Raw genomic sequence first — 13,889 nt, 5'->3', positions numbered from 1 at the left:
TCACGCGTTTAAAGCATTTGGCTGCAGTACAGTTACACGTGATAAGCCCACTTCGTTGAGCTCTCCTTTGTGGCCAGGTCGCTTCTGAAAAAGAATTACGTAGCTAAGTGAAAAATAACCAAAAATTGTTGAGTTCAGATTGGAATAAGTAACTGGCCACTGATGTTGCTTTGGGAGTTGAACCCAGACTTTTTCAGGTCACCGGATGTTGTAATGCAGTGCGCTAACCGCTGCGCCACCGCTCCTCCGCAGCGAAGCATGAAACGCGATGGTGAATGGGCCCGCATACCACATGGCCACACACACACACCCTTCACGCTACGAGAGACACATTATCATTTTTACAGCTATCTATGACACATTCGTTCGCTTTTGGGCCATGAAATATGCAAGTCGGGAAGATATCCGGCAAAGTAACAGATAGAGCTTTTATTTTTGATTGCGCGAGAAGCCAAAAGTGTTAATGCGTTCATGCACACACACACACACACTCATTCATGCACACACACACATTCATACACACACACACACACTCATTCATTCATGCACACACACACATTCATGCACACACACACACACACTCATTCATGCACACACACACATTCATTCATTCACACACACTCATTCATGCACACACACACACAGATCCCCCATTTAGCCTTAACAGACTGTAGGGGCAAGTGCTGATAGCGAGCACATATGAAGGCCGGCACGGCACACGAGGGGGTGGGTGGCCAACACCACGCCCAACCACCTTTGTCTCACCAGTGGTGATGTTTACACACCACACCAGGTACTCATTTGAGACTGAGTCGACCTAGGGGAGGCCCGGGACCGGTTCAGATGATCGTCACTGGTGTTGGCCGTGAGCGGGAATCGAACCCGGGCCGCTTGGTTCAAAGCGCAGCGCGCTAACCGCTACACTACCACTCCCCATTTACACATAAACACACACGTGCATTCACACACAGGCATGCATACAAGTTGAAAACAACACACACACATGATCATGGATACGCACACTCACACAACCTTCACATTTATATCGCGTTGCCTCCTTATCACTCTTGTCACCTTACTGCCATGGTTACAATAGCCATGGACGTTCCTTGTTAATCCCTCCATATCCATGTTGAGGCCTCAATCGACTGCACTGCTGTCATTGTGAGTGTGGTGTTGTGCAGATCACAACGCCACACTCACCACTCCTCACTCACCACACCACACCACTCACTCACCACTCACTCACTCACCACTCACTCACAACTCACTCACCACACTGCAGATCACAACACCACACTCACCACTCACTCACCACTCACTCACCACTCACTCACCACTCACTCACCACTCACTCACCACACTGCAGATCACAACACCACACTCACCACTCACTCACCACACTGCAGACCACAACACCACACTCACCACTCACTCACCACACTGCAGACTAAAACACCACACTCACCACACACTCACCACACTGCAGATCACAACACCACACTCACCACTCACTCACCACACTGCAGACTAAAACACCACACTCACCACTCACTCACCACACGGCAGATCACAACACCACACTCACCACTCACTCACCACTCACTCACTACACTGCAGATCACAACACCACACTCACCACTCACTCACCACACTGCAGACCACACCACCACACTCACCACTCACTCACCACACTCACCACTCACTCACCACACTGCAGACTACAACAACACACTCACCACTCACTCACCACACGGCAACCACAACACCACACTCACCACTCACTCACCACACTGCAGACTAAAACACCACACTCACCACTAACTCACCACTCACTCACCACACTCACCACTCACTCACCACACTGCAGACTAAAACACCACACTCACCACTCACCACTCACTCACCACACTCACCACTCACTCACCACACTGCAGACTAAAACACCACACTCACCACTCACTCACCACTCACTCACCACTCACTCACCACTCAGAACACCACACCCACCACTCACTCACCACACTGCAGATCACAACACCACACTCACCACTCACTCACCACTCACTCACCACTCAGAACACCACACTCAACACTCACTCACCACACTGCAGACTACAACACCACACTCACCACTCACTCACCACTCACTCACCACTCAGAACACCACACCCACCACTCACTCACCACACTGCAGATCACAACACCACACTCACCACTCACTCACCACTCACTCACCACACTCACCACTCACTCACCACACTGCAGACTACAACACCACACTCACCACTCACTCACCACTCACTCACCACACTCACCACTCACTCACCACACTGCAGACTACAACACCACACTCACCACTCACTCACCACACTGCAGACTAAAACTTAGAAATACTTAGAAATGTAATGTTATGTTATCCGACTCTCTGTTGTATTGCATTACATTTCTAAGTATACTAGATTTGTGTTTCTATTTCATTTATACCTGATGATGATTGCTTGTGTTGCAATCGAAACGTCGTATGCTAGTATTTAATTTATTATTTTCTCTTTATACGTGACTTTACCGAAAGAAACAAGGAGTAATTCCTGCAGTCACGAAAGCTCCAAATTAAGTTTGAAGTAAAGGATTTGTCAATGAATTTCAATCGGCATTTATCCCAGCAAAAAAGTGCTTAATTGATTACTCGCAGTGCCAGGTGACGCTCGGATTCGCTCACACGGCACGAGTTTCGCCCATCTCTGAAGTCGTTTATTCACCCCGTTAATTAATGATCACTTCAAATAATACCACGAGGATCATTGATACGAGTCTGGTCCTAAACAGTTGTTTAACGTGTGTAGAGTTTCCACTTGAGTGAGCTCATTCACTGAATACCACATTTAATTGAAAATAGTGAACAAGATATTTATTTTTACGTAACAAGTTGTGGTTTTTGTGCCAAGCTTTCGATATCGAGGGGTGCATTATCTCCACCGTACTTCTTTGCACACTTTTCAGCTTATCATCCATTGGAAATGCCATACAAACACAAGCCCTGCATCTTACACACACGCGGTCATTGCATCATTGCACCTCGAGTTAATACAAATATATCACCGACCATTGTTGAGTAAAAAAAAAATCTCGGTATTTGCCTAAAGGAGATCACCGCTTTTGAAAGAGTGAAAATGTCGGAGCGAATTAAGCGCCACGCCATCTATTGCGCGGTGGTTGAACTTACGATTCTCGGTCCGAACAGGCAACTGGACATACGGACAGGTTTGTTCGTATCTCTGAAAGTTCGTAAGTCGAGTGTTCGTATGTAGAGGAGTCTCTGTATTCCGAGTGTATGTAATGTGTGTTGAACTTCTTTCGCACCGTGCTAATCGGAGGTGCAGGGGATGGACAACATACTAAGCACAAAAAGCGGTTCTAAGGAAATTAGTTTACAATCGAGATTTAAAGGACGTGCACAGCTCCAGTGGCTTCCTAATATCGGAAGGAAGAGCGTTCCAGACGGCCGCAGAAGCGCATCTGAAAGCGCCACGCGATGCGGTGACCGCCGCCTTTGTTCGACGGCGAGCAGCCAAAAGCCGCTGCTGCTACTGCTGCGATGCTGACCGGGGTTTGCGTGATGGTGGTTTATGCTCCTTTACGATATCAGCAATGCATCGTGGTTCATTTGTGGCGAGCACTTTGTGTGTGCGTAACGAGTGCGACCTTCATAATGTGGCTCGGCGAGCACTGGACGGACACAGTCGCATCTTGCGGTAGCCGTCACGACACGTGGTGCCAGGGAATGTTGAACAACGCTGCCGTTTGGTCATCTGTTTTGCCAGACGTCTCGAAGAGCAGTGAGTTGCAGCGAGTTTTTTGAGCTGCAAAAACTCACTATCATTGCACCCCGTGATGTCACATTCTTAACGTGGGATGGAGGATGGGGTGGGGGGGCTTATCGCAGACCCCTACTTTTTACATCCTGTGTCACACATGCAGGCGCACGTGTCACGCGGTGGGGGGTGACACTTTGGCGTTTCAGATTCGCATCAGCTATGCGCGTTGCGCGCGAGGCTAATGCCCGCAGCCGTAGGCGAGCGCGGAGCGCCGTAAAATTGCCCGAAATTCATGAAGTCGAAGCCATCCCCAAAATTGGCATCCCAGGATTGAGCGTTTGCAGTAATGAAGTGCCGTTGAGTGTATGCACGGCTATCATGCGTGCGCATTGCGGATTGTGTTTAAAGCGAGAATATATATTGTTTTTCTCTTTAGCGTGAACAATGAGCACATGCAGACAAGGCTGCCATCCAGCGAAATCCACGCGAATCTTTATTCTGTTAATTGGCGTCGAACACGCTGCGGTAAATAAACATCTTCCCATTAAGATGCGGCGACACTGTGGCAAAATGCGATGTTTATTTCCGCTGCTCTCTGCTGTGAGTAATCACTAAGTGGCGGGTTGAGACCCAGCCCGGCGTGAATGGAGGGGGACAGGGTGACTCAAATAATTTGCGGAATACAAATGCACACGATACAGTTTTGGGGGTTTTCGGTGCTAAGCCTACATTAAAGTCATTATTTACACTGGACGAATCCAATGAGGTATCAAGCAATGTTTCACAGATCGCCAGTAGAGGCCGGGTCAGAACGTTACAACCACAAAACACGATGGGAGTGCAAAGTTTAAGAAAAGTTAACGAATAAAAATAAATAAAAAATAACTATTTTAATTTCACCAGCTAAAGCCCACTGAGCTATATTGCTTCTTTTTCATAAGAGACCTGGCCACAAATGATAGCTCACGCAAGTGGCTTATGAACGTGGACATTGATAGCAGCCGAATAGTCCGAACGCACGTTGATCCGAAGTGTGGTGGGGAAAAATCTGGACGACCCGGAGACAAATCCACGCAACCACGGTGGAGAACACGCAAACAGACAAGACAAACAGGCGTCAGGGTCGGGATCCAACCCCCGACCTCTTGCACACCAGGCGAGGAAGACATCATCACGGTGCTGTGGGGTCACTTAAACAAATACAAAAGAAAGTCTAAAAGTATGAAATAAAATCAGCAATTTAATTTCCTTCATAACTTTACTCAATAGCAGGCAATTTAAAGCAGCCAGGTCGACATTTATACGATACTCAAATATTTATTTAAGCAGGTAAAGGCCCACTGAGGTATTTAGCTATCTTGTCAGAGACAACCTGGCCACAGATGATAGCTCTTCAAAGCGTCTGATATCATCATCATCATCATCGCAATAACACGTGGGGATTCATAGTGGCAGTCAAATAATCTTAACGCATGTTGTTTCTAAATGTGGAGGGTTAAACGAAAGGTCCCGAAAAAAATCCACGCATGTGGAACTTCTTTCGCACCGTACGTATTCCGTAACATTACAAACACAAAAAGCAGTTCATGCAAAATCCAAATATACGGTACAGGCACCAGGGTTGGGATCGAACCCACGCCTTCCTGCCCACCGGGTGAGGGAGATAACATCCTTCAGCCTGCACTCATCGTTCTCTTGCGAGAGAGTTTCTCACCATTTACAGATTTGATTCAGGAGTCAGATGAATCGACGACCCGGTGCCGATTCACCTCAATGTGCCGTCTAGGCAGTGTTGTGCTGTCTTTGTGAACCATGGGTCATATAATAATAATCATGAATGTAATCTATTTTTATATTCGATACAGAGCTAAAACCTCTGACTAAATACCCTGATCTCATCAGATATTGGATGCTAAGCAGGCTTGGGACCGCAGAGTTGTTAAAGTTTTTTGGCGACTGCCCAGCATAAAGCAGATGCGATAGGCTGCTGCGGGTCTACATTGTCAGTGCATACAAATCCATAGTTGTGCTGTACTCATATGCTCCCTCGTGTATGCTCCCCTACTTTCGTCAACCGACCAGCGAGGTGAAGTATGGTCAAAGAACGCCCACGGCGATCTGCGGGGTCGTGGGGAGGCCCTCATCCAGCAGTATATTGAACAGCGGGGCTGTGCGTGTACATGAAGAGCAACACACGTGGCATAGCATTTCGGGCAACGGTTTGGTTAAAGCCCCGATCATCGTAGCAGAGGAGATGGGCCACCGGCCAAAACGTCACCGATTGTGGACGTCTTCCACTGCGGGGCGGTGTCCCAGACAATCGTGTTGGCAGCCTCTGTGATAAGGGCACCGCGGTTACGATATGCTAACTCTCTCGCCTGGTATGCAGGCGTACGTGTGTTCAATGACGAACCCGACACCTGTTGTATATTTTGAGTTTGCGTGTCTCTCTCTCCACGTGGTCGCGCGGATTTTTCTCCGGGTCCTCCGGTTTTCCCCTCCACATTTAGAATCAACATCACGCGTTTCGAGCATTTGGCTGCTTTAGATGTCCACACGAGATGACACGCCACTTCGTTGAGCTTTGATTTGTGGCCAGGTTGCTTCTCTAAAAGAAGCTATATAGCTCAGTGAGCCTTGCCCGGCAAAATAGAATAAGAATGTCATGGGACCTCCTTTTCCAGTACCAAAATATAAGAATAGGGTTTCCCCCTTTTTTCTGGCCACAAAACTGAAACCTTTTTACAAGGAATCGTGTCTGCATTAACCACAATACTTGTGGTCAGAATGCAAACAAAAAACATACTCTGATAATAGAGGCATTATATTATTGAACGCCTTTTGGCGTCCTCTGGTCTAACAGCGTATGAGACGAGGCTCAAAAGAAAGCTGTCTCTGGTGTGGACCAATCAGTTTCAAGGATAATGCATATATTATCAGAGTATGTTTTTGTTTGCATTCTGACCACAACTATTGTGGTTAACGCAGACACGATTCCTTGTAAAAAGGTTTCAGTTTTGTTGCCAGAAAAAAGGGGAAAAAGCCTATTCTCATAAAATAAAAATAGTTTAAAATAGTTTCGTTCATTCGTGATTGCGCACCACTGCCACCGACGCAGTGTCACCATTTCTTGGGACATGTCCCGTCCTCTCTCTGGATTCCAACACGTCTGTGTGTATGTCTGTGTGTGTGTCTGTGTGTTTCTTGCAGCCTTTCTGACATTCCTGTACCAAGAAGTTTACGTGGGATGGGCATCCGGCCTTAACCAAACCATCGGTGAGTCCAGTCTCTCGGTCTGGGGTTTCTTTCTTTAATCAAAGCTCTCATTATTATTGCACGGTAATGCGTGACACCGTGCTCGGCAGCGGTGCGAACACATTACGTCTTGTGATTGCATGCGGGCGCCGGTTAAAATGTTCTCCCATCTCCTCACTTCCACAGTCCTCGCATATCGCCCACCGCACCCTCCCGTACCCCCACCCCGGTCTGCCTCTACTCCTTCTGCACCCCTGGCATATCCGTAGCCCTTTTCAACTATGGGTCTGTGTGTCAATTGACCGGTCTCTCCCTCTCTCTCTCCGTGAGTCTACGAGTCTCTGTTTGAATCGATGCATTTCTGGGCCAATCTTCGGATCTCTGAGTCTACGGGTCTCTAATCTCCATAGCCCCCCTCACGATTTCCTCTTCATCTCTTCACACCACAGACCCATTTCTAAATTGAAAACTCATTTCTTGAGGGCTGATTTTTGGTGTTTAGGTTATTGTCCTTCCCCCGCATCTCCGATTAGTACGATTGGCCTTCCTGAGTTTCTCAAGTGCATTAGTGACCCCCGATACATTTCTAGCTTTTTGTTTTTCATTCTGCCTCCTTTCCCTTCGAGATATTCCCAGCATCCACCTCAGCATTCCCATCGCCGCCCCTTCAAGCGCCGTCTCTTCTCCTCTTCCCCCATCGCTCGCTCGCTCGCTCGCTTTCCGCGTACCGGCGAGTCCGGCCACGGGGAAACCAAAGCCCCCGTGGGAGGGGGAGGGGGCTACGCGCCGTTATAAGAAATTGGACAAGGCCCCCCACCATTAAATGTCTTGCGCCTGGGTCCATGCCAGCCACACTCCATCACGCTGGGAGGGATTAAAGGTTCTGTACCTTGGTAAAAAAAAAAGAAAATTGGCAGGCGTATGGAATGTGGATAAAGCTGCAGACGCCGGTGACGAAGACTCAAACATAAAAAAAACACATTTGACTCCATCGAAATGTTCGGCAATGTTGTAATAGGGCAGAGGGGCCTTGGAGCAACGTGCGTTGTTGGACACGCACTTTGCCTGCTTGCCTTCGTCAATCCACATTGACCATCGTCAAGCAAAGCGCAACAAAAATCGACACAAATAAAACGAAACAATTTCTTTTTTATTTTACCAGGTAAGGCCCACTGAGCTATCAGCTTCTTTTTCAGAAGCGACCTGGCCACAAAATGATAGCTCAACAAAGTGGCTTATCGCGTGGACATTTATAGCAGCGAAACACTCTCAACCGGTGTTCTTCATTGCAAGTCCCGCGGGACACTGCGTGGCCCCAGACGCACCCCACCATCGTGATGTCAACCCCCAATGGTTTCAAATGTGTGGAGGCCCTCACACCGATCATGTCTTATCGGCGAAAGTAGCGCCCCGCCCCCCCTGAAAATTAGTGAACAACACTGCTCCATCATGGGATCTCCTTTGCCAGTACCAAAATATACTAATAGGGTTTTCCCCTTTTTTCTGGCAACAAAACTGTCATCTGGTCGAACACCATATGAGACTAGGCTCTAAAGAAAGCTGTCTCTGGTGTGGACCAATCAGTTTCAAAGACAATGCATAAATTATCAGAGTATTGTATTTTGTTTGCATTTGACTGCAAGTATTATGGTTAATGTAAGCATGATTCCTTGCAAAAAGTGTCAGTTTTGTTGCCAGAAAAAAGGAGAAAAACCCTATTAGTAATAACACTGCTCTAAACTCATGTTTCTATCATCTCCACCCGCTCCCTGCAACGCCCGCTCCCTGCACCCCGCCCCCCACAACCCACGTGCACCCCTCCCCACCGTGTGAACGTCAGACTCGCGGGACGAGGAGGAGGAGGAGGCGTCGTGTGGCCGGGATGAGCTGCGCTGTCGCGACGGCCACTGCATCATCGAGGAGCTGCAGTGTCTGCTCGCGCGCGAGTGCGGCTGGGACCTGCCCCTCGTCTGCTCGCGTGAGTATGGATCACATCACAGATGTTAACTACCTCGCCTGGTATGCAGGAGGTCGTGGGTTCGAACCCGACCCTGACGCCTGATGTGTATTTGAAGTTTGCGGTGTCTCTCTCTTATCATCACGGTGGCTAGGAGATGTTAACTACCTCGCCTGGTATACAGGAGGTCGTGGGTTCGATCCCGACCCTGACGCCTGCTGTATATTTGGAGTTTGCGGTGTCTCTCTTTCATCATCATCACGGTGGCTAGGAGATGTTAACTACCTCGCCTGGTATACAGGAGGTCGTGGGTTCGATCCCGACCCTGACGCCTGCTGCGTATTTGAAGTTTGCGGTGTCTCTCTCTAATCATCATCACGGTGGCTAGGAGATGTTAACTACCTCGCCTGGTATACAGGAGATTGTGGGTTCGATCCCGACCCCGACGCCTGCTGTGTATATGGAGATTGCGGTGTCTCTCTCTTATCATCATCACGGTGGCTAGGAGATGTTAACTACCTCGCCAGGTATGCAGGAGGTCGTGGGTTCGAACCCGACTCTGACACCTGCTGTATATTTGGAGTTTGCGGTGTGTCTCTCTCATCATCATCACGGTGGCTAGGAGATGTTAACTACCTCGCCTGGTATACAGGAGGTTGTGGCTTCGATCCCAACCCTGACGCCTGCTGTGTATTTCCTTCCACATTTAGAAATATGCACTTAGATGATTTGGCTGCTTTAAATGTCGGCGTTATATTAATACTACCTCGCTTGGTATACAGGAGGTCGTGGGTTAGATCCAGACCCTGACCCCTGTATATTTCCCTCCACATTTAGAATCACGCATTTAGAGTATTTGGCTGCTATAAATGTCGGCGTGATATTAATTCTACCTCGCCTGGTATACAGGAGGGTCGTAGGTTCAATACAGACCCAGACGCCTGCTGCTGTATATTTGGAGTTTGCGTCCCTCTCTCTCCGTGGTCGCGTGGTTCCTCCGCATTTAGAATCAACATCACGCGTTTAGATTGTTCGGCTGCCATACGTTTCCACGCGATGAGCCCGCTTCGTCTGGCTATCATTTGTGACGGACAGGTCGCTTTTGAAAACGAGCTACGTAGCTCAGTGGGCCCCTCCCTACATTGTAAAACAAGTACAAAAATAGTTCAGTTTTAGTTTTGTCAAACTCCCTTCCAATGGCCGTACCCCGTGGCTCACAAGGAGAACGGCGACCCAGCGAAGCGAGGACTAATCTCCATCTGTTCCATCGGTAGGGGGAGAGTTGCTTCCTTGCACGCGTGCGTTTTTGCCCGGGTGCTGCGGTTTCCTCCCGCGCGCTTACGAACAGCCGTGAATTGACTGAAAGCTTTGCGACCTATACACGCGCCTCCGCGTGCAGGGACGCGTGCGGTGGTGTGAGATGCTGTCTGCGTGAATGACGGTGTATGATCAACGCATTGTTTGCCGATGCTGCCGCTGCTCCGTTGGCAATGTTGCACAATCAACACAAACAAACGCAACTCGTCTTCTTGGTTCTTTCGGTAAAGTCACGTAGAAGGGAAATAATAAAATAATAAAAATACAACGTAATAAAATTATTTTAAAATGATACAATTATTTTATTATGTTTTATAATGAAATAATAAAGTAATACAAAAAAAACATAATAAAATTATTTTAAAATGATAAAATTATTTTATTACGTTTTATTTTCATTATATTATTTCCCTTCTACGTGACTTTACCGAAAGAACCAAGAAGATGAATCCCTGCAGTCACGAAAGCTTTAAATCGAAATTTAAACGCAACTCGTTCGTTGATAAGAACACCGCGTGGCCTTACAAGTAAGAACATAACTTGAGGAACGTTTTGGGCATCACCATCAACACCATCATCATCACCACCATCCCCACCACCACCACCACCGCCGAACCCTTGCATAAGAACGCCGATGACCGCGCCTTGTCGGACGCTTGCGCAGAGGTGGTGGCGGCGTCCAACCACAGCGAGTCGACGGCGCCGGGGTTCAGCACCGCGGGGTTCGGCGCCGGGGGGATGAGTGCGGGCGGCGCTGCTGTGGCGGTGGACGGCATCGGGGTCGGGGGTGCGGGCGGCGCGGGCGAGAGCGCCAGCCTGCTCGTGTCCCCGCTCGTCGTGGCCGGCATGGTCATCGGCCTCGTGCTGCTGCTGTCGTGCGTCACCATCGTCGCCGGGAGCCTCAAGAAGGACAGCCGCTCCACGGCGCGGGGCTCGCAGCTCGGCTCGCTGCCCACCGCAGGTGCCCCACCACCCCCCCCATCCCCGCCCCCCCCATCCCCGCACTCCCCCTCTATCCCCACACCCCCATCCCCGCATCCTCCCCCATCCCCGCACCCCCCATCCCCCCATCACCCCCTCCCCATCCCTGCTACCTCGCCACTTTTGTCCACGCGTTGCGCTCCGGAGGATTTTAAATTTGTGCCGAAATGTCGGACCGCGTTCGACTCTCCGTGGCTAGAAGATGTTAACTACATCGCCTGGTACACAGGAGATTGTGGGTTCGATCCTGACCTTGACGTCTGCTGCTGTATATTTGGAGTGTGCGTGTACCTCTCTCTAAGGTCACGTGGATTTTTCTTCAGGTCCTCGGTGTTTTCCCTCCACATTTACAATCAACATCACGCGTTTGGAGTATTTGGGTGCCGTGCATTTCCACGTGATAATCCAGTTCTTTGAGCTGTCATATGTTACCAGGTCGCTTCTGAAAAAAAAACCACAGCTGTATAGCTCAGTGGGCCTTACCTGATAAAAGTAAATAAATAAATACATATCCCATAGTTTCGTATAGTTTCATCCCGATCCTGAAACGAGACTGCGCTAAAAATGTTTTTTTAACCGCTGGCGGTGTTTACCACACGCCGTGCCGGTTATAGTGGAGAGAACGCGACCCGTTCCAGACGCGAGCCGCGTGCAGCGCTCAGAGCAATGGGTGGGCGCGTTCTGGCTCAGGGATGGTGGTTCAGACCACAGGGGAATCTCAAACGCTCGAGATACATTATACAGGTCCCTCTGGGTTATATCGCGTAAAGCCGCAACATTTACAATCCACACAAATCTCCACAATTCTGGCTGTCGCCTGATGAAGCTGGTTGTGATTACTGGCGAAATGTCGCAATCAGATTTTAAATGTTGTGGCTTGGCTCTCCACCTGGCAGTACCGGATGAGCACACGCACGCAGAGAGAGCCGGGGTCGGCACGGCAAGCTGACGAATCCTCATCGCGGCCAATCGATCGATCAATCGGTGGTCCTTTACAATTTGAGTGTCAGCTTTGTCGGTGGCGTGATGATCCACCAAGCGAGACGATGCATGCAGGCAGTGCTGGATTATGCTCGTAGCACAAGTAGCTACCTATATAGTAGCTACATATGTAGTAGCTGCATATGTAGTACTACATATGTAGTAGCTACGGGCCCCGTACTTTCAAGGGCCCCGCGCTAAATGCGTTCAAGCTATCAATTCCGGTTCAGTGATTCTGCACTTGCTCTATTACTATAGTGCTATACCGCCTTCAACTTTTACGAACGACTGGGTGTTTAAGGTTAGCGATTTGTCGTATTATCTTGCCTGTGTAGCAACTGAAAAAAATACAATCACTTTACCGTGCAAGTTAAAAATGTGTGTTTTAATATTTACGTGTTTTTTTTTTATTTTATTTAAGGCCCCTTTATCTTCTTGTTCCCGTGGAATTTTGTGGATTTTTTTTTTTATCACACGAGAGATGACAGCCCGTGTCCAACAGTGAGTCGACTGACGCAAGTGGCTTCACACATTTATGTCTCGTGCAATTACTGTGAGCCATTCCTTAAGGGTGCCTTATACATCTAAATTAAAATTATCAATGCAACACCATCGCGGCGTCCCCTGCAATCCATGGCGGCTGTCTCCGGTCCGGCTTGCCCACCACGTGGATCATCGCAACGCAAGACTCCGAGAGACGGCATCGGCTTGCCGAAGCCTTCATCCAGCAGCGGATTGAACATGACCGCGGCCGGCGATTAAGCGGACGTCCGCGCGTGACCGAGTGACCGTGTGCGTGACCGCGCGTGCGTGACCTCGCGTGACCCAGTGACCGTGTGTGTGTGTGACCGCGAGTGACCGAGTGACCGTGTGCGTGACCGCGCGTGCGTGACCTCGCGTGACCCAGTGACCGTGTGTGTGTGTGACCGCGAGTGACCGAGTGACCTCGCGTGACCGCGCGCGGCCGCTGTCGCCGTGTGTGGCGGAGCAGGGCAGGACGGATTCTCGTACAGCGGCTCCCACGGCGACCTGAGTCTGTCGCGCATGGAGAGGTACTCGACGGCGATGGCGTACGAGATGTGCGACGAGACCGTGTCGCGCCTCAACCTCACCTTCCTGGACGCGCCGCCACGGTACGCGCACGCACAAAGACAAAGGTTCCACGCCCCCCTACCCCACCAACACGTCCACTGGATAGCCTTAACAGGCTGGTGGGGCAAGTGCCGCTAGCGAGCGTCACCGATGAAGCCCGTCGGAGGCCGTCGGACTGCGAGAAGGGCTGCGTGCAGAACGAGAGAGAGAGTGAGCGAGAGAGTGAGCGAGAGGTGGGGGTTTACATAAGGCAAAGTAAAAAAAAATACGAAATGATCAACGAGGCAAAGTGCCGACTACACCGAGCATCTTCTTGTTTCAACTGATCGTAAAAAACGAAATGAAAAAAATGAAGAGCGGCACGGCGCACGGATAATAGAGGCGTCATCGGCTTGGCGAGGGCGATCTCGCTATGATCTTTGCAAGCGCTGGTCGTGAACGAGCGCGGAGGGCGTGAGCTGGAAGTGGGACGATTACCCCGCATGCAT

General features: G+C 49.6%; 1 protein-coding gene across 1 annotated transcript in view; it reads left to right on the top strand.

Annotated features, from left to right (window-relative positions):
• Window positions 1-13,889, top strand: part of BEAN1 (brain expressed associated with NEDD4 1) — a 70,352-nt gene that overhangs the window by 31,438 nt on the left and 25,025 nt on the right. The window contains exons 3-6 of the mRNA XM_078875759.1: window positions 7,029-7,094; window positions 8,914-9,051; window positions 11,012-11,308; window positions 13,301-13,442. Coding sequence (XP_078731885.1) covers window positions 7,029-7,094; window positions 8,914-9,051; window positions 11,012-11,308; window positions 13,301-13,442 — 643 coding nt within the window. The remainder of the gene's footprint in view (window positions 1-7,028; window positions 7,095-8,913; window positions 9,052-11,011; window positions 11,309-13,300; window positions 13,443-13,889) is intronic.

The sequence above is a fragment of the Lampetra fluviatilis genome, chromosome 42 (genome assembly GCF_964198595.1).
Source record: "Lampetra fluviatilis chromosome 42, kcLamFluv1.1, whole genome shotgun sequence".
NCBI classification, from domain to species: Eukaryota; Metazoa; Chordata; class Hyperoartia; order Petromyzontiformes; family Petromyzontidae; genus Lampetra; species Lampetra fluviatilis.
Note: the sequence above shows the minus strand (reverse complement) of the source record. Positions and strands in the feature narration are given on the sequence as shown.